This window comes from Bemisia tabaci, chromosome 4 (genome assembly GCF_918797505.1).
Source record: "Bemisia tabaci chromosome 4, PGI_BMITA_v3".
Taxonomy (NCBI): Eukaryota; Metazoa; Arthropoda; class Insecta; order Hemiptera; family Aleyrodidae; genus Bemisia; species Bemisia tabaci.
Genome location: NC_092796.1, coordinates 52,279,434 through 52,299,911, shown reverse-complemented (window position 1 = coordinate 52,299,911; position 20,478 = coordinate 52,279,434). Strand labels below are relative to the sequence as shown.

At 35.0% G+C, this 20,478-nt stretch overlaps 2 protein-coding genes across 2 annotated transcripts in view; one reads left to right on the top strand and one right to left on the bottom strand.

Moving 5' to 3' along the window:
- Positions 1-38: 38 nt before the first annotated feature.
- On the bottom strand, positions 39-8,379 carry CaBP1 (Protein disulfide-isomerase A6 homolog CaBP1). Its single transcript, XM_019059175.2, has 8 exons — positions 8,114-8,379; positions 7,019-7,212; positions 6,352-6,588; positions 5,597-5,758; positions 4,906-5,115; positions 3,862-4,019; positions 2,851-3,009; positions 39-1,595 (listed from the first exon to the last, which is right to left on the bottom strand). The coding sequence occupies exons 1-8, from the start codon at positions 8,127-8,129 to the stop codon at positions 1,433-1,435; spliced, it is 1,299 nt and encodes a 432-aa protein (XP_018914720.1). The 5' UTR covers positions 8,130-8,379; the 3' UTR covers positions 39-1,432.
- Positions 8,380-8,621: 242 nt separating this feature from the next.
- Positions 8,622-20,478, top strand: part of LOC109042438 (MAGUK family member discs large 5) — a 30,266-nt gene continuing 18,409 nt past the window's right edge. Inside the window, 15 exon segments of the mRNA XM_072299643.1 lie at positions 8,622-8,896; positions 10,086-10,321; positions 11,229-11,346; positions 11,800-12,007; positions 12,381-12,548; positions 13,512-13,673; positions 14,682-14,924; positions 16,032-16,145; positions 16,147-16,369; positions 17,354-17,570; positions 18,100-18,235; positions 18,935-18,992; positions 18,995-19,064; positions 19,700-19,853; positions 20,220-20,342. Of these exon segments, the coding sequence (XP_072155744.1) occupies positions 10,279-10,321; positions 11,229-11,346; positions 11,800-12,007; positions 12,381-12,548; positions 13,512-13,673; positions 14,682-14,924; positions 16,032-16,145; positions 16,147-16,369; positions 17,354-17,570; positions 18,100-18,235; positions 18,935-18,992; positions 18,995-19,064; positions 19,700-19,853; positions 20,220-20,342 (2,037 nt within the window). The 5' untranslated portion in view covers positions 8,622-8,896; positions 10,086-10,278.

Sequence of the window (20,478 nt, the reverse complement as noted above, 5' to 3'; positions counted from 1 at the left end):
ATGAATTTACGTTGTAAAGAAAAGCTGACAAAGAGAGGGAAGTTTTGAAAATCAAATAAAATTTAATCAGTAAATTTGTTTTGTACACAATCGAAAGTAAGAATGTCCATATACAAAATTTCAAAAAGTTGTGATGCACTTCCATAGAAAAATAAGTGAGGACATTTTTCGGTACTATTTTCTTAAATGAAACATTTGATGAGACCTTCTGATTGAAAAGTTGAATGTAGACATAGTTACTTGACAGTAATACAAATGAGAATGATACAATCAAAGAAAGAAAAAATCACAGATAGACTCTAAATGAATCATTGGATTGTAAAATTCATTCTACAAATGCTAAAACACATCTGGATCTAATTAAGATTTTATGATGCAGTGAGAGAAGATTACCGAGTGATTACAGAGTACAGAAAAAAAGAAAATAGAACCATACACAAATATCCTAAGAAAACTATTTTCCAAACTACTGATACATTATACAAGACAAATGCTTTTAAGCTCGGAGAGATAGTTTTTCGTTGCTACGGACAATTTTTGCGGAAGACATTGCCTTACCCTTTTGGAAACAAATTAAAACAATCATTAGGTGGGAAGAGTATTTCAAAAAAGAAAAGAAATAGAGCCTAATGATATAGTAATTGGATGTTGGGCGAAAAATATTTCTTTAGAGAGGTAAAACTTAACAAAAATTCCTCTGCTGTAAAATTTTTGAAAATTCGATCTGATCAACGTAAAATGAACTGATGAGAATAGATCCCATTAAGGCAAACACAGATACTCAAATTTAATTGACAATACACCTCAACTTCGTTCTCAAGTAAGTTACTGGAAATAAAAATGATCCGAAAAGAAAAAATAATGTTGATGGCAAGCCTAAGATACGCGAAAAAGTACGATCACTTACATACAGTCTGCACTGCTTTTAAATTCCTTTGAAAATGGTCTTTGTAGGAATGAAGGAAGCTTTTACTAAACTAAGGATTAAAACATCACATTATCAGGATAAATTTTCTACAAATAACTTAAAATATGAATTAGTTCCGGTATGAAAATAGACAAAAGCAAGTACAAAAGTGAAGAGAGGTACATAATATTAAGATCACGAATGGACAAGACTAAGTAAACCCGATCTATCTGGGTGGGAATTCTGAAAAAAAAAAGAACATGTAGGCTTGAGCACCACAGTGTAGAGATCGGTCATATTTCAAAACTCTTGATGTAGATAGATCGTGTTCAGTTGGTGATGTCCAAATTAGACTTAAAACGGGAGCTCTACTAGACAAAAAAACCTAATGACTTGATTTTTTACACGTTTGAACTAAGAAGTAGGTTACAAATGCACAAACTTTTTACACGGTCAAAAACAGGGAGTGAAGCACTTGACAAATATTAGTGGCATTTGATACATTTACTCTGAGATATTAACAGCTCACAGATCTTGTTTTATATCATCAAGTTCGACATCAGAAAGATCTATATCTTCTTCTGGGGGTAGTTCTCCATCTTTTCCATCCCAAGGGTCTATTGAGTTAATGTCTGGGAGCTTCGCACCTTTCACAGGAGCGGTTGTTCCACGTCCGAAGGACAAATCCCTGGGTGAAAAAGAACAAAACATTTGTTAGGCATAAAATAACAGTTTTGAGAAAAGAAGGGTTTCTTCTGTCATTTCGGGCAATTTTATCTCTCTTTCTCTCTATTTATTTAAATATTTGTTTGTATGTTTATTTCTTTTTGTAGTGTCTTTGTTCCGATAAATGGAAAAAAATATATCAATGGCTAAGTGCAAAAATGCTTAACTCCATTGCAATGTTTAAAAATTCCCAATTCACGTTTTATTATCTGCAAGGAAAATTACCCAGAACCTTTCTTCACAATTTGGTGTGATTTTTTCAGAATGAAGGAAAAAGTTCACAGAATATTTAAATAGAAACTGTTGGTAAGTTTTCCGTTAGAGAAATAAAACACGAGTGGAGACTTTAGATTTCGCAATCTGAGATATGCGTATTTCAACTTAAGCCATTAATATTTATTTTCCGTAACAAATATTATCAAACCAGAAATGGTCAAGAGCTGATATTGGAGAAACAGAGAATCCCTATCCTTGGGCTTGAAAAAGTAAAAGTGAAAATTTTGAAAAGGCCCAAGATCAAATAGGGTTAAAGATTAAGCATAAATGAAAACGCTACAAAAATATGCAGCAGTCTTTCTTAGCATAACATTTAAAAGATTCAAAATGCTTTGGCCCTTCACATCAAATTTTTGGCTTTGTTTAGGGTACTTTATTATGGTTATTTTCGTTTCATGGTCACAGGCTGTTTTTACTAAATCTGATCTTATTTTTCTGATGGGAATATAGGATGTACATACGTATGGTTTTTGCTTGAGGTAACACTGGGCACATATTTTAGAAAAATTGATACTCATGTTTCGTTTCCACTATCACAGAGCACTCTATGCAAGGTCAATCCAGGAAAAAAAGGTGAGAAACTCTTTAACAATCTCTACAGCCTCCTCAGAGTACGTTTCGATTGTAGCAGATCAAAGTGTTGCGAGAATGTTACATACCATGCTATGTAAAAAAATGTTCCGAATAAATAAGTCCCACCCAGGCACCAATATCTTAATATCAAGATTTTTGGCACTAGGATCCAGTTTTTAAAAAGATGATTGTATGGTAACGAAGTGAGAACATAATGCAGCTTTGTTAGACTGGGCCAAAACTGAGAAAAAATCCTTGGCAAAATCAGGCATTTGGCAATCACGACAGTAAAGACTGAGCATTTCTTTCAGTTATCAAGGATTAGGGGTTTTTCAAGATATATAAGAAAGAAAAATTGAATTATGTACCTGAGAAATTCTGAGATGCCCGATTCAGAGAAAGAGCCTCTAAGAATTGAATACTTCATTTTTTTGGCATTTAAAACAGCTAACGCAGGATAGCCAAATCCTCCAATATCTAATGCTGCCTCTAAGTCTGGCTGAGCACCAGCCTCCGACCAAACCCACCTATAGTCCAAAAAATGAAGAAAATTGATAAGTATTTTAAAAGGAGATGTTGCCTCCCATTTAATTTATCTACTGCATTTAAAGGAAAGATTATTGAACTGTAAAATGAATTCTTCCTGGAAGTAAAGAAACACTGAAATATCAAGAAAATTCATCATTCAGTATGCGCCTTTCGATAGTTAGTTTCCTAAGAATATCTTTCAAAATTTCCAAATTAAAGCTGGAACTACATAAAAAGCAAGACCGCACAGTGAAAAACTTAATTCGCATATTCAAGCGTTAAATCATGCACCACTTAATCAGGGGCAGAAACTTCTCGACCGTGTAACCAACAGGTAAAAATCGGTTATGTATGAAAATGGAGAAGCCTATGCAGTGCCCACGTTGGCGTGAAAATAACATACTTCTGAAAAATTGAAGTGAAAATTACGTGTTTTACTCAACATCGCAGCTAACATCAAACCAATTCTTATCCAAGGAGGAAAAAAAGCTATCTTGTAGAAACTTTGGAGGAAAAGGTTTGTTGAATTGAGAAGAGAAATTTAAAAAATACGAGGGCTAGAAACTTTCTGCATCCGTGTGTTTAATGCCTAAAGATCAAGAGATGGGAAAGTTCCAAAATATTGACGATCCAGAAACACAGAAATTCTTCTTTGAGCTTTCAAACTTATAAAAAAATTCTAATTTGGATGATTTTGTAGTGACAACTCCCTCTCTCCTTTTGATGTCAAGAGTCTCTTCAATGCTACATTTTGGCTTTCGTTTGATCTTATCATGAAAGATTTATGATAAAAGATGGGACTGTCATAATGACTTTAATTTTTAAAAATTGCATTCTGGATCAGAACTTACCCCCAGAGCTTCTTCTTGAACTTTTCACCTAAACTTGTTAGCATTTTGATGTAATTATTGCGGCACTCCGACTGACAGTCCAATATGTGTGGCAAAACAGCAACAATGCACAGAGGATGCTCTTCACAAGCGCTCTTGACTACGGATGTACTTGTGACCTGAGGAAAAGAAAAAAAAACAGATAAATGATCGTTGTTATTTGGTACAATTTTTCTTGGAGATACTTTGTCCTGGTAATAAAAAAGTCTTATCTTCAACAAGATACTATAGTTACAGGAAATTAATTAATGTTTTTAAGTTTTCACTACTCACGGATCCATCAGAGGAGCCACAAATGTTCTGACCTTTTTTCAGAATTACGAACAAGCAGGACTTTGAAAAAAGTTACATGTAGAGAGGAGTGTTAAGTAAGGGGAAAACTGCATTAGAGACAATTCCATGAAAAATGAAACCTCAAATATATAACAATGTTGGGAACTTCAACGGAAAGCCAGAGCTTCAAAAAATCACAGTCAAGTTACGTGAGAAAGAGTTCCTTAAAAAATTTCATCGTTAAGGAGGCAGAAGAGAAAAAAATAGCAGAGAGACTTAACAGCCTTTTCTATCGTATTGAAGTTTTCAGACAAAAAAATAAAAAAAATAAAAAAAAACCACAAAAGGTTTATTTTAAAATAAAGCAGAGAGAAAATAATTTTTGCTTTCCTTTTTCATTACTATTTGATCTACAGCATAGTTGGTGAAAACAGCTGAGGGATCATTTTTTTTTAGTCGTCTTTATTACATCACTATTTGAAGGGATTTTCGTTTTTTGTAAAAAAGTGATGTTTTAGTATCAAATGAAAGGTGGAGAGATAATACCGAATTCAAAAAATTGCCGAATTCTGGGCAACAAGTTTGTAAAAAAAATATTTAGTCAAATACCCATAGTTATGCTCATGGATTTGTCCCAGTTGACAAAGGGTGCTAAACAGGCACATTGAAATGAAAAAGAAAAAAAAGTAAATGTTTCAAAATAGTGCTTTTCAATAAATTTAAAGTAGGCACCTGTACAAGTTCTGGCGCAGGAACATTTTCTGCATGTTTTTCAAGGGCAAAGGCTACGATGTCAGAGGCGGTGCGGCCTCCGCTGTAATCTTCAGCAGAGGAAGAGTCTTTTTTACCTCCAGCGAAATATTTGATCGATGGATAACCTCTGACATTATATTCACTTGCTTTGCGCTGGTGAACAGTTGCGTCTAAAGCTCCTAATTTAACCTGGAAAAAACAAGAAGAATACGATGGGTTAATTATGTTCATCCAACATTGCTAGCAGGATGAGCTGGTTAAAGTGAATGCATTGATGCAGTGGACGAGAAATTATGCATTTTGATCAATTTCTTTTGCTAATGGTGAAGAAATGCTTAGCTTTCATTCCATTTTAAATTGAAGTTAATATTCTTATGGGAATTGGAATAAAATGAGAGAATAAAAATTAATTAAAATAAGAGAACTGACAAACAGAACAGACAAAAGGTTAAATTTATTTGGTGAATTTCTAAGAAAAAAAAAAGAACAGACAAAAAATATGTCAGTTTGGAAGGTATTATCTGAGTAGAAAGCTACATTTAAAAATTCACAAGAGCAAGTTAAATTTCAATTTACGTTAAAGAATTTTCGCTACATCGATCCCTGTAACTCAAGTGCAGAGAGTTCCAAAAAAATCAAATGAAAAGGATTGCAAAATGTAGTTTCTTACCTTTCCCTTTAGCTGTGTAGCAGCATCAGCCCAGTGAGGAGCAAGGTTTTTGCAATGTCCACACCATGGGGCATAAAATTCAACGAGCCAGATATCTTCCGAGTTGAGTACCAACTTATCAAAATTGGCATCGGTCAGTTCTATCACATCAGCAGGATTTCCCTGTGGACAGGTAAAGATAGATAATTTTGATTTCAAGCAAAGAAGATAAAGAGACCAAAAAATATAGGGAATCAGTGCTCAACAATTTTAGTTGAAAAGGTTATAACTCTGGAAATTTCAGTGAGCGCCTTCTTTTTTTCTCATCTTATGATAGAATTTTAATTTTGACTTAATTCAATTTAATACCAGGAAAATGTCTTTAATTCATGATGGAATAGTTTAGCAATGTTCAATGCACAGAAAGATTGGAGAACATCGACAGCAGGTAAAATCGATTCATGTCGCAATCTGAACATGTTCATGCTAGCTTCACACATTTTACTCTTTTTTTGCTCTACAAAACCTTTCTATATTTACAAGAATTGCATTAGAGCATGATGAAGTAAATATTTAGACAAACAAAAATAGGGCACAAAAATTCTCCAATTTAACCTTTTTTCAAGAGTATCTTGGCTCAGTCTCTTGGAGATTTACTCTTGCATTGCATATAATGTTGTAGGCTATAATTTGTGTTGAAAAAGAATTAATGTATATGTTGTAGGCTATAATTTGTGTTGAAAAAGAATTAATGTATTGCACCCTCGAGTCTGTACCTTGGTCTTTCCACCACTTCCTCCCGACGAGGGCTTCCCAGTCAACTGAGTGTATGCTTTGCTCTTCAACGTCTCTAAAGCTTGATCGACAATAGCTCTGGCTTGTCTGGCACCTTGATAGTCTGTTGGGCTGGATTTTTTGTCAAAAATTTTTACTGTCGGAAATCCTTGAACAGAAAATCTAGCAGCTAAGCCTTTGTGTTGATCTGCGTCCACTCCTCCTACTTTAACAATACCCTGAAAAAAAAAATAGAATTTTTTTTAAACTTTATACCTCACAAGGAAGACATCCAGATTATATAAACTGTGGCATCACTATCAGAAGACACAATTCAAAAGAAAATCTGAAAAGTCTCAGCATGGTTTAAACATTATGGATAATTTCTTCTAACTTTCCAGAAATTTATTAAATTTTTGGACAAGAGAATGGAAAAAATTTCTAGATGGAAAATTGAAAAAATTCCCAAGCGGTAAAATTGACAAAATTTATGGATGTTAAACTTTAAAAAATTTCTGAAGATAAAATTGAAAACATTTCTAGGACTTTTTCACAGAATTTTTTTTAAGTGGGAAAAAAATGCTGAAAACAGAATAAGCTAGTGCTTAAATTCTTTTTCATGATGTGAGCTAGAAATTGGCATGAAAGTTATGGACAATGAAATGCTACCTTTAATGCTTTGGCTGCTTTGGCATATTCAGGGACAAACTGCTGACAGTGTCCACACCATGGTGCATAGAATTCAACAATCCACAAGCTATCACTTTTTGTGACAAGTTCATCAAAGTTTCGTTCAGTTAAATCAATGACATCAGAATTTGAAGGGTACAAGGCATGACCTGCCTTGAAAAGGAACGCAAAACCTGGAAGGCAGACCACAAGAGAGTATAAAAGAATGTGCAAAACAAGATGTTAGAGTAAAGAAAGAGTTGTTTTACGATACCAATAAGTCATTATTAATAAAAGAAGTTGACTTTTCTGGGCTTTTTTCAATCTGTACATTTATCACCTAAACATTTGAGTACAACCGGTCTTCAGCATAAGTTACCTTTTAGTGCCAACCAAATTGGAGTAAATTAAGCACAGTCACATTTTCTAAATGCTCACTGCATAAGGTTTGCTCTTATTACTATTGCCTTCCTTATCATTCATGATGTGTTGCTATCAGCATTGGTGGAACAATCAACAAAGTAGCTCGGATAGAGATGGATAGGTTCATTAACAATGTATAATCCAAAGAAAAATTTCAGTGACTTGCTTCACTTGAGTGAGAGAACTGCCACCTCAGCGTGACGTATAGCCGGGGTCCGACTAGAAGAAACTAAAATCTTTTTGCATTGAGCTCCGCTCTGACTAAAATTCTCTTTCAATGGAGTGTTACAGTCCATGAGGAAAAATCTTATTTAAGACCTTACAATGAGTACTGTGCGGCTATTTATTCAACTTGAGGGAATTCGGCTGCGGTGCTGTAGACTGTTATTATGGTGATCAATAAATGTGAAATTTATGCAAAGGTGCAGCAATTTGAAAAGTGGAGCAAGGCTCTCATTGCACCTAAAATGAAACACACCCTTTTCTGGAGACGTACTCAAAGAGCATCTTGTGATCAGTCAAATAAGACTGCTAGGTAGGTACTTCGATGCCTGCTGATGATTGAAGACACAAACTATCAGAAAGCATGAAAAGGACTCAACGGAAAGTTTGAAATTTAGCCATACTTGAAATATGTGTAATATAAGGTAAAAGGCTGAACAGTTGACTTACAAATGAGTAGATACATGATGCAGAACTAAACCTAGACGACGATGCAGAGACGAGAGGAGCGAACGATGATGATGTCTGTTTGAACTTTGCTTTCGTTTGAGGTTGAACTTTAGAGAGTGGAGATGAAAATTGGCAAGCTATCTGATTAAAGTCTGATCATGATGAAGCACACAGATTTTATTACAGATCAAGATAAATTATTGCACTATACTGAGCCGCCGACACACATGCCTTTTCAAGTCATGAACGTAAACACAAAAAATTTCGTGTTGAAATTTCATTGGAGCGTGATAGCTTGAAGCAGGTTACCAACTGAGCGAAAACAAGAGGAGAAACATTCTAGTAAAATTTTTCATTTCTTTCCATGCCACATTGTTGAGCTTTCATTACAACATTGCCAAATCATACTTCCTTAAACATTTTTTTGAAGGAGTGGGAATGGCAAAAGATAAGCGTACCGGTGCTGAAAAGTCTAAAAAGTTTATTTCATTAACGTTTATATCCCAGATTTTCTGTTTTTTCTCTCATTTCCGACGGCAGACCGGCGAAAATTCGCTGCACATTAAGGCATTATTGGCACTATTTAGCGTCATAGCTTTTGGTACCTTTCCTTACCCCCTCCGCCCCGCTATCTACCGAAATGTGCTAAGCCTCCAATGTTTGTGTTTACGTATTATCATTTCAATTAGCAATTCATTTTCTGTTTTATTGTATGTGTGCCTATATTTCAAGCTCTTAGTCTTTCATCTTCATTCAAGAATAATTGAACTGACCCTTCTTATGGTGAGTTTCAATTTTTACTCACCCTTTCCAAATTTTTTGGATGATAACCTCAATTCACTGAACGGTAGCCATCATTGTCATTTTTCAGATGAACTCTCATTTCACCCTGAATACACCCCTGCAGATTATTAATCATTCACTCTCTGAAGTGTGAGGCTCCTTTGAGCCCTGTTGCACTTAGCCAACTTATTTAACTCGCAGGCCTCTCAAGTTCTTGCATCCATTATGTTATCAGGGTTTTCTAGTGTCCTCCTTCTGCGGAACCAGCAGGCCAATCGCTTTACTGTCCCATTTAAGACTGGCTCCCACCAGGGTGCGAATGATGTTCTGCATCGTGGAATTATGTGATACAACAAACTGATCCAATATTTGGGTCCATGTATGACTGAATCTTAAAGTGTATTTCAAACATCTGTAACTGGTTGATTCGAAAGTTGTTTTGATCTATCACTATCATGCAAGAAAGAATCGGTTGCATTTTCTTTTGGGCTTGCTGCTATCGGCTACTTTTTTTCATTTCAAATTCTTCAGAGGCTGTGAATATTCCTGATGGAATAAGTGCTACAAAAAAATTGGAGAAGCAAAAACAATCTTTTAAGTGAAATATTTTTAGTTAATGTCCTGATTAACAACTTGTAAGGGGACAATTGTATAGAGATAAGTAAGAATATTCCAGCAAAGATATCTTCATAGCATTGCCAACTTTATGTTCGCCTGGCTGCCGTTCTATTGGATACGCTTACCTATAAATCCTCTTAGGTATCAGGTAATTTTTTTATCTTCAACAATTACCCGGAAGAAATTTTAATTTTATGACAGAGATTTAGCGTTGAAGCAACATCCTTTGAAGAGGAAAGGTCAACAAAAATTAGGTTTTGTAATTAAAAAAAATTTTCTTCGGTTCAATTTAGAACTGGGGGGAAAAAAAAGCCACATCCAAAAATTGCACCATTCAACAGAAATTTACATGCTAACCAATGGGCCATCTGATGTTTTCAGGTTAATGTGACTTTTGTCTTATCTTTTCTCTCCCAGTTCTAATACCTCCTACATGTACCATTCCTCTGTAACCAATTCAAGAATTATATGTCAGCCCACAAGTCTGACTCAAGATTTAAAATAAGGATACTGCCAAAAGGGCCAATCTGGGTAGAATGAGCGACTCACCTCACATTTTTTTTTTTTTCAGACGATCTTCTTTATCTATACTCTCGCAATGATTTCCTGACAAAAATGAAGAACTCATGTTACATTGTAGGGATGACTTTCTTTCATGGTCAACTACCAGTGTAATCCTGGAAGCCTTGCTTTATTTTAACAGAAATGATTGAGAAGTAGAACTGTCTCTCTTTCAAGACGCCAGATAGTGCCTACCTGTCAAAATGGCATCGCCAGATTCCTCAATGGACGGGTCTAGTAGTGGAGGTAAGTAAAAGTAATGGTAACTTATAGTAATGAATACAAAGATAATTTAAATTGAGGTCTTGGGAAAAAGCGAACTTTTCATTATCAAATTTCAAATTATGCATTTATTCTTTTAGGTGACTTCCTTGTAATCAGGCTGCAAGCAGTCAAAGCAGAAGACACAATTACGTAGATTGTGAAGACAGGAGCTGAGAAATGAAACAATCCCAGGCAGGAGAGTTTGCCTAGTCTCAGATGAAATTGCTTTCAATTTAGCCTTAATTGTTCATTAGACTTTTTCTGTCTTCACCGAAGTACTTTTTTATTAATCAACATTATTTGATCTTTATCTACATTTTTTATCTAGGTATATAAATCTTTTTTGTTTACAATTATTATGCTGAATCTGAGGCAATCAAAAATTCTGAGGGGATGCATTGTGTTTTTACTTAACATTATTTCTTTCCTTTTTTTTCCTGTGTATTTTGCTCTCAGCTCCTCTTTTTTCAATTTAGACCCCTACTTGAATTTGAAGATAAATTTTTTGGAAAAAAAAAACAAATTTTGAACTCATATAATTCAGTAATAAGAAGGAGGAACATGTACCAAACTCAAGTCATGCACCTTGGCGCTTTGATACCTATTCAAAGTTCGAACAAGCATTTGACAAGCAAAACTTAAAGACGTAATAATTTTTGAGAATACCAAGAAATTCAAAGCTGCTAGGCAGGCTTGTGAAAGTACAAAAGGATAGATATTTCTCTATCCCTGCTGAGCCCAGAAGCTGTAACTTCTTTCATTTGATGGTGGTTTGATTTGAAGATTAAAGTGAAATGTTTTTATGTGTCACTCATCTGAACTCAAATAAGTTTCTTTAAGCATTCAGTCTCCTCCTCAATCACTAAATTGTATGATTCTTAACTTGCAGAGGCCCTTCCAAGGAGTTTCTCAGGCAACGATCGAAATCGAGAAAACTCATCCCGCGATTATGACAGTTTTAAGCAGCCGGGAGACAAAGCCATGCATGAGCTTCAAGTGCTGCGGAGGTAAGATGAGTTTTACTGCATTTCTTTGAAAAAATTTCCTTTGGTCACACCTCAATTTCTCTGTTACTTTCAAGTATTCTCTAAATTGAGGACAAGAATCAGGAAAAACCAGAAAATTTCAGTCCTTAGATTCAATCATTGGGGAAACTATGGGATTTGGAAAAGCCAGAAAATATTGTTTTGACAAAGTAGACCCCCCCCCCCTCTCCCATATCTTTGAATACTCCTGCAGGGAATGGTAAAATGCTGTTAGAATCTCATGATTATTTCATCTAGTGTACATTTATGCAAGGTGAATGATGATGTTTACACGCCAGAATCTGGATGTTTGGATTTAAATGGGAGCAAATTTTGATGAGCTTAGGAAATTTTTCTAAAACAGAAGTTACCAGAATCCTGAAAAAAGTTCCATCAAATTAATATTCTCAGTAACAAAATTTTTTTGGAAAACAGGCAACACAGTGAAGCTGTTCGTCGATGTGAACACACAATGAAAGAACTGGACTATTATCGAAATCAGCACCATGCAGCCATGTCGCAGCTTGAGGCAGCCGCTAAAGAATCATCCAGTCTTCGAACCATGTACTCTGAGTTGATAAGGGACAAGCAAAGATTGGACAGAGAAGTAACTGAGCTGCAGACAAGCATCTGTAATCAGCAGGTCTGTAAACTCTGGCATTAAATTCTTAGTCTATAGTTACTTTTTTTGTTTGAGATTGAAGACCTTGAGCCGACATATGAGAAAAAATACAGTGTTTTGTACATGCTTTGTATTCTTAACAAATCTCAAATGATGAGGTTTGCAAGAAGTGCATTTATGCTAAAAGTAGTTTTCTGTTTTTAAAAAAAAAGAAAGTTAGGACTGTTGAAACTTCAGAATATTTTTAAACTCAGTGGCAAGCAAAGTGCTAGTCCCTACAGGCCAGTGTTCCAGTCAACAAATTAAACTTGAATTTAATAAATAGTATTGATCACATTTTTCATAAAACCCTGATCAAATTTTCTCTTAATTAATTTTTGTTTTTATCCCTCAGGATGTCATCGTGGCTGAAAATGGAAACTCAGATTCCATTAATCAGCATTTTATTTCAACCCTCAGCAAGTATGAAGTTGTGAAGGATGAGTACGAGTCATTGAGGAAACGATATGATGATTTAATATCATCTCATTCTTCTGCTGTCGACAAATTGGAACTTGCCCAAGTATGATCTTGTTTTCATTAAGCTTTTAATCTTTTTAATATTACTTAAATGCAGTTATTAAACTAGGAGATTTTTCATACTTCTTGTAAAATTAATTCCTCATGGATATTTACTCTCTTCTCTCCGTTTTATCATGTCTGAGGAGAGTGTTTACTGTTTACTGTTCAGTGAAGTGATTTTTTTTGGAAGAAGTCACTAATATTCCCCTGAAATACTATTTTTTTTGCAAGCTTCAAGTATAAAATGTTGTTTCGTTTGACTGAAGGAAAGTAAATGGAAAAACTTAAAAATATTAAGAGAGGGAGGAAGCTTTGAACGAATATTCATCTTTCTTATTTTTCAAATGCCTTGGAAGCACCATCGAGAATTCAAAATGATTAAGTTAAACATGGGGATGATCAGGTTTTCTTGTCGCCAAGCTGTAATGTCTTGAAAAAAAATCTGAAATTTGGATCGGAGTATTGACATGTTCTGTCTTGAACAATAGGCGCAAGGTCAAAAGACGCAGATTCGTAATCTTTACAGAACTGAAGTTAGGTCTTGATCGAAGAACTCCAAGCCCTGTGTGGGCCAAGTTTCATACATTGTTTTGATACAAAGTGGAGACATGATCAAACTGTTTATCTATTAACTTAACCGTTAGTAATCTAACTTATCAAAAAGGGTACCTGGTGCAGAACAGGACTCTTGGTTCTTACAGGCTATAACGGCTCAAAATTAACTGCAGCCTCCTGATACTGCTCTGCAGCATATACCTTTTCTCTAGCAACTTTGACGGATTGTGCACTAGAGAATTATTGTTTGCCGTTATAATGCAGCTCATGATTTAAAAAAGTTTTGGTTATGTATGTAGTTGCCTCAATCAAATTTCTTTGAATTGCATAGTATTACTCGATATTCAACCCATGACTATCATTCCTCATTGGAGAAATTAATGATTACCATTTTTTGGTCATTTTGCAGGAGGAAGTGGGGCGATTGAAGAACCAATGCGAAGAAATGGTGAAAGAAAGAAATTCTGTGTTAAGAGAGCGAAACGGTCTGAAACAACAATGCACTGCAGTAATTCGTCAGTGGGACATGGCTTTACATGAACGTAATGAGGTCCAGGCAGCTTTGAAAGCGGTAAGTTTAAACAAATGAATTATTTTTTGTAGCCTGTTCTGATGCAACTTTTTTTCTATGAAAAAATAAATTAATAAAAAAAAGGAGTCCTTATAACGTCTTAAAATTCCTCAATATCTGCTGCACGTCAGCTGTAAATGTGGTGCATCCGAAGGTCTGAGAATAAAATTTTGAATGGAGCTTGAGACAAAAATATTAGGATTACCTCCATTGCTGTGAAGATTAATTGGACGTGTTTCTATGAAACGGACCCAAGCGCCATATGGTGAGGATGGTAGAGGGGGGCTTGGATTGGCGGCGGAATCGGGCATACGGCTTATTCCGTCCTATACCCGCAATGCTTTTCCATGGCGCTTAGGTCCGTTTGACAGAACGCGCTATCCGGGATTCTAAATTCCTCAAAAGGAACTCAAATTGGCGCTTAGTTCCGTTTGATAGAAATACGTCCAATTTACCCTGTAACAAGAAAATATTAGTATTTGCACCATTCATCAGGGCTGTTGACAAATCTTTAGTCAGTAAGTTGTAAGAAGAGAATGAAAAATTTAAAAGGGTGAAAATTTGTCAAAAAAAATCAAGTCTGAATCAGGAAGGTAATTCTTCTTTGACTGTAAGTAGGCTAGGCTACTCAGCAATTGAACTGTGTACTGATAACAACCATATGAATGGTTCATCATTATTCAAAGGGTCCTCCTAAGTGAATAATTTTCTAGAGCCCATTTCATATGACTTGATATTTTTCGCCATGTGCCTGGAGTACTGAATTCCCTACTCCATACATACAGCGAAAAAGGTCAAGTAATCTAAAACGAGCTCTAATAAAAATTTATTTTTACCAAAATTTTAAGCTATGGTGTCCCAGACTACCACTCATGCACTGTAAACGTCGATTAATAACTCTGTTGATGGATGTAACACTTTATTAAATTGAGATCCTTTTCAAAGTTACTTTTTTTCTTCAGTCTATGGTGTTGAGTTGATTTCATAAGTTTTGTTTGAATTTTTCAGTTACAAGAGAAGCATGATAAGGCTGTGAAAGAATTCAATGCAGCGATGGCTGTCAGAATGAAAGCAAGTGAAGATTTAAAATGGTTAACCGAAGAAAGGAATGCTGCAATGGCTGAGTATAACCTTGTTATGAGTGAAAGAGACTCTGTACACAAAGAGATTGAAAAACTTTCCGAAGACCTTTCAGTTGCTTTCAACAAAAATCAAGCACTTGAAGCAGAAATGAAAGAATCTATTGAAGAAGTAATGCTCTTTTATTATGTATTCATTCTATTTTTTTCTTTTTACATTTATGAATGAGCCTCAGGTTTTTTGTATTCTAATCGTTGATACTAATTTTCATAGTGATTTGCAGAAAAATGATCAATAGCACCCTTTTTTTCCAATTCATTTTCTGAGAACACCAAGGAAATAAAGCTTCAAGAATTTTTTAAATTTGTTTTAACTTGTAGTAGAAAGATTCTGCATTATAAATGCCAAAAATGGGACCTACTTGAAACGATACTGTTGGCAGGCTCTGATAACGTAACCATGGGAGGAGGAACGGTGTTTGCTGATCGGCTGAACTTAGCTTCAGGCATCGCTTTGCAACAACAACTAGTTAACAAACTAAAATCAACAAACAACACAACAAACTAAAATAAAAGCAGACCAGTGAAAAGCCAACAGGCTTGGTCTGATTTTATTTAGCTTTTTCTCCCCTCAGAAATACTTTTTGAGCTTTTAATGAATTTTTTCGTTTTTTAACAAAACTTTTCATTAAAGAAATTATGCTAGTACAACCCTGCAAAAATTTCTTGCTACTGTGCCCCACTCTCTCCAGCACTTTGTTTTATACAATTTTAGTTTTCACCCCCGTCCATGCTTAGTAGGAAGTAAAGTTTCTAAAACATACGGAAAAACTGTAAAGATATCTCTCATCAGATGATTTTTTTCTTTTTTTTCTTACAACGTAGGTACTCATAAAAATATGTACAAAACAAAAGTTTACATAGAAACTTTTGTTCACAATCACTGTCACATTATTCTCATGGATTATCATAATTTCAGCTCATTGATGCCACAAAAAATAAGCACGTTTTTGCTTTCAAAGAAGTGAAGTGCTTTGAAGAAAGTGAAGTTTGACCTCAAGAATTTAGAAGAGGAAAGGGGGAGGGGGTATGGAAACTGAACTGGCAAGAAAGGCCCAGTCCTGAACTTAACCTCCCTAACATGTCTAAGCCACGGTTAGATTTCTCCAATCTTTGGCTTAACTGATGTATGAAATAGTTCAAATATTTTTCCAGGGCGGCAGGTCTCCTAATTCTAATTCTGATTTTTTTTCTAATGAACGGGTGCTCTTTCTTGCAGAAAAAAGCTCTAACGTACCACATCGAAACTCTGAAACGTGAAATTGCCTCTGCATTGCATGACCGTGACAAAGCTTTAAAAGAGTGCAACGACTTGCGAGAAAAATTGGTGAATTCACAGCCAAGAAGAGTCACAAAGAGAAGCGATGAAGAGCAGATTCGAGTATGCCTACAGCAGAGAAAGAGACACAACAAGAAACGATGCAAGAGAAGTGGAGGCAGCATCAATTGATATGTTTGTGAAATCGCAAAAGGAGCGAATGGACAACCTGGATCAGGCGAATCAAGAAATAGACCGTTTGACAAAGCAGAATGAGAAACTTCAAGCTGAGTTACAAGGTATTTTTAAATTTCTAAATTTAGTCATAAGTTACGTGTAGATTATGCCACAAGTAGTTTTCTTTCAGCGGGTCGTACTTGCAAATATATTTCAAAGACAATGATAATACTTACAGATCATCAGCTGTGTATTGACTCCTCCGACATGGAGATTCCAACGTACTTGTGAATAAGGAGCACTGGTCAAAGTAGACTTGATTACTGTTGTGTCGCTGATTATTGCAGAATTTCATGCTGCTAAATCAGGAATCTCTACGGCCTTCAGAAAATGTTAGATAGTTTCTTTTACAAATCATACATGCCGATTAATTGGCTTCTAAAATTTTGGGTCAATGTCACAGCACTGGTTTGTAGATTCATTGATGAAAGATAAGTCCTAATTTGCCCGATCACAGTGGTCATAGCTACTTCAATGGTCTGTTTCAATAGTAGTGTTCCAAAATGTTTATTCTATATGGATTTATATCCTACGTCATTCGATAAACATTGCTGTTTGATGGTTCCAATTTAAAGAGACATCTAACCTTCTCATATTCACTCTAGGCAGGAGAATGAGTCCAAGTATTTCTTGCTTTTGAAATTTCTCGTGTTTGATAAGCCAGTTGATTTATGATTTAATAATATACAAAATTGTAATAAATTGACACAGTAAATACTACACAGGTTTTGGCACGAGCCTATATTGTACTACTTACATAGGAACCATTTGAATTCAGTGTGGTGAATATTGCAAGAATGATGCAGTCTGCAAGGCACTCGATCTCTATTTATCTTTTTAACTATCAAGCAATTCAGTGTATCTGCAAATAAAATAATGATCTGTTCGAGAAGGTTTTATCAATTTTAAGTAGGTTTGTGAACTACATTTTCTGCAGTTCAAAGACATCGCACTCTATCATGCCATCTTCTTATCTCCTTAAAAATCCATCGGTGAATTTTTGGTTTTTTCAATTGACAAATATGAGGAATTTTGTTGTATAACAGAGGCACTGCAAGAAGCGCAAGTATCAAAACGTCGCCGAGACTGGGCTTTCAGTGAGCGAGATAAAATAATGTGGGAACGTGAAAGCATTCGTACATTATGTGATCAGTTAAGGAAGGAGCGTGATAGAGCTGTCTCAGATCTAGCTGAGGCATTACGTGACTCAGATGACATCAAGAAGCAAAAAAATGAAACTACCAAAGAACTTAAAGTGCTCAAGTAAGTATCTTCCTCTTTTTTTTCCCCTTTTTTAATGTACTCTATGGTTACCCTTCATTTACTGAAATGAGATGACTCATAAAAATTATGGGTATACAAAAGCTATGATGATGAGGAATTAGAATGTATTTGAACCCCCTGAAATTATTACCTGCGCTATCTATGTCTATCTTTGACCCAAATCTCTCCCTCTGTCTATTTTGGTTCATCACCTTTAATTAAAGTTAAAAATTTACACCTATGCTCTATTGATCAGTTTCTTTGATACATTAAGATGAGTTTCTTAAACATAAAAAACTCTAAATAAGAAAGTTAAAGTGATTGAACTAATTTAATTCAGTAGTAACTTCCAAAATTGAACTCGAGTACTTCCAATCTCTAAAGTCCATGAGCAACCAGAATTTGTAACATTGTCTGTTCCTTGCCTAATTTCCTCTCAAAAGTAGAGATTATATATCTAAAACACAAGGGAAATTTTCGGTTCGTGCACCCACCCTTTTTTCAAAATTAAAATTCACAACTTTTGCAGGGAAAAAATGGAAGCTCAGTTAGAGAAAGAATCCCGAATCTTACAGTTCCACTCTACTGAGCATAGTCACAGTCATGATTCTGCAATAGACACTGACTTGGCTGAGTGGGATACTGAAACGGTCAATATTAACTTGGTAAGTTAAGACAACCAATCATTAATCCTTATTTTGAGCTTGTTTTTGGTTATTTTTTATTTTAGTGATCAGACTATTTTATTGTCAGTCCATTTTCTTCATGGATGTTATCTTTGTGCCTGAGTCATGATCACTAACTTATGCTTTAAGTATAGAATCATAGTGAGACAGGTTATACCAACCTTGTAATAAACACTGTCGTCTCACACAGAATGTTTGGTAGACAAAATGGAGAAAAAAAGAGCTTGATGTTTCAATTTTATTTATTGAATAAGCAGATTGAAAAAATTTGTTTTTGAAAATGTTCCTTAGTTAAATCAGAACAATTAATCGAATGAAACAGTCGAAAAGTAAATTAAACCTTGAAGATTCTAACTAATACAATTTTCGCAACAATTTATCTAATCTTGGGAAAAATTAATCCAAAAAAATGTGTTACTATTCCTACTGTGTAGTATCTTCATAGATAGATAGATTTGACAAACTATGAGCTCACTGTAATAGAATAGCTGAAATGCGATGTGGAAATCTATCTCGCAATGATTAGGTTGGCAGCTCACATGTTCGCATGGTGACATGTTCTTTGCTTTTTCAAAGGATTTAAAGAGTTCAGGTAAAACATTTACCTGCATTCCGCACTAAAGTTTTTGATCAGTATTTGTAATTAATTTTTTCCATGAATGCTTTAATTTTTTCTAGAGTGGTCTGGGAAGTGAAGAGGATCTTGGGTTTGAATTAATTGGTGGCAGAGATGACCCATATTCGCCAACGATAGCGCTATTTATGTAGCTAATGTAGTCAAAGGAAGTATAACTGACGGGAAACTAAGGTAAGAACTCACGTTAGGCAGCATTCGACAGCTGAGTTATCCTTAAGATGCATGACTTGGAAGAGGGAGGTCTAAATCCAGTGTTACATGCATTTTAATTTTGCGCATCTTTTTGCAATGACTAAAAATTTAAGCTTAATTTATGAAAAAATATTGAAAATCAGAGTTAAAGACATTTCCTTGGTTAAGGAAGAGTGCAGAAGGATACATTACGCTATTAGCGCTTCAAAAGGGATGTAAATAATTTAAGAAATTGGCTTCCTTCAAGTAGAATGCCTGCAAATACAGCTGGGTTTTATTTTTCATGATTGTGTATTCCAGGAAAATCTTAACAGGATGTCCTTCATTCTCTGTGATTTGTTTTATTTATCTATAAAAAAATTCAAATCACTTAAAAAATGTAGTCAATTTTTCATGGACAAGAGGTAAAATGATTCCAGTAAGTAACCCCCCCCCCCTCCCACTTTGTTGGTTCATCAAGTTGATCCTACATTAACGTATCAGGTTTGACAAACTAAGAAATTAGAGAACAAAGAAAGTGCCAAGATACATATTTTCATGACCAAATTCCTTTATAAAGAAAGCAGCCACAACACAGATTTATTCTCATACACGCTGTCGAAATTTCCTTTCAGGGCAAATGACTGCATCATGCGAGTAAATAATTTTGACTGTAGCAATGTTAGCAAGCGTATGGTTGTTGAAACAATCAAGTCCAGCTCATCAAATTCAGTTGTCTTGGTAGTAAAAAGAAGAAGAATTGGTGCCAGAAGTTTGTTTACAACACATGTAAGTAAACCTTGATTTTACCTAAATTGGAAAATGAATCTTGATCTGAAATAAAATCTACAAGCAAAATCAAATTAAAAGGTTTTTTGCATGCTATCACCAATATAGACACTAATTCTGAGACCTGCAAGGATACTGTTTCCAAATTTTTTCAACAGCTAACCACCTCTCAATTGTGGTTGAGTCCATGGTCCAGTATAAATATCTATGAAACATTTTCCAGACCATTGGCCAAAGAAAAAGAAGGGGAAAAAAATTAAATCCTTTTTAACATGAGATGAAAGGAAGCTTTGTAAAATTTTCCCTTCGTAGCTGAAAATTTTTCAATATGCTGAAACACTAATTTTAACTCATTTACATTTTCAGTTACAGCTAAATAACTATGAGCATGGCCTAACGCTAGAAAATGGTTACTACATCAGCAGGATAAGTCCTGGTTCATTAGCAGCCAAAGAAGGGAATTTAGCTATTGGTGACAGAGTATTAAGCGTAAGTATTTTTACTTCATCAGTTTTCTGTATTAATGTTTTTCAGCTCGGAAGAAAATTTTCTGCGCATTCAATACATAAGAATCATAAATAAAATATTGTCCTTTATCTTTTCTGCAGTAGAACTGTCGATACTA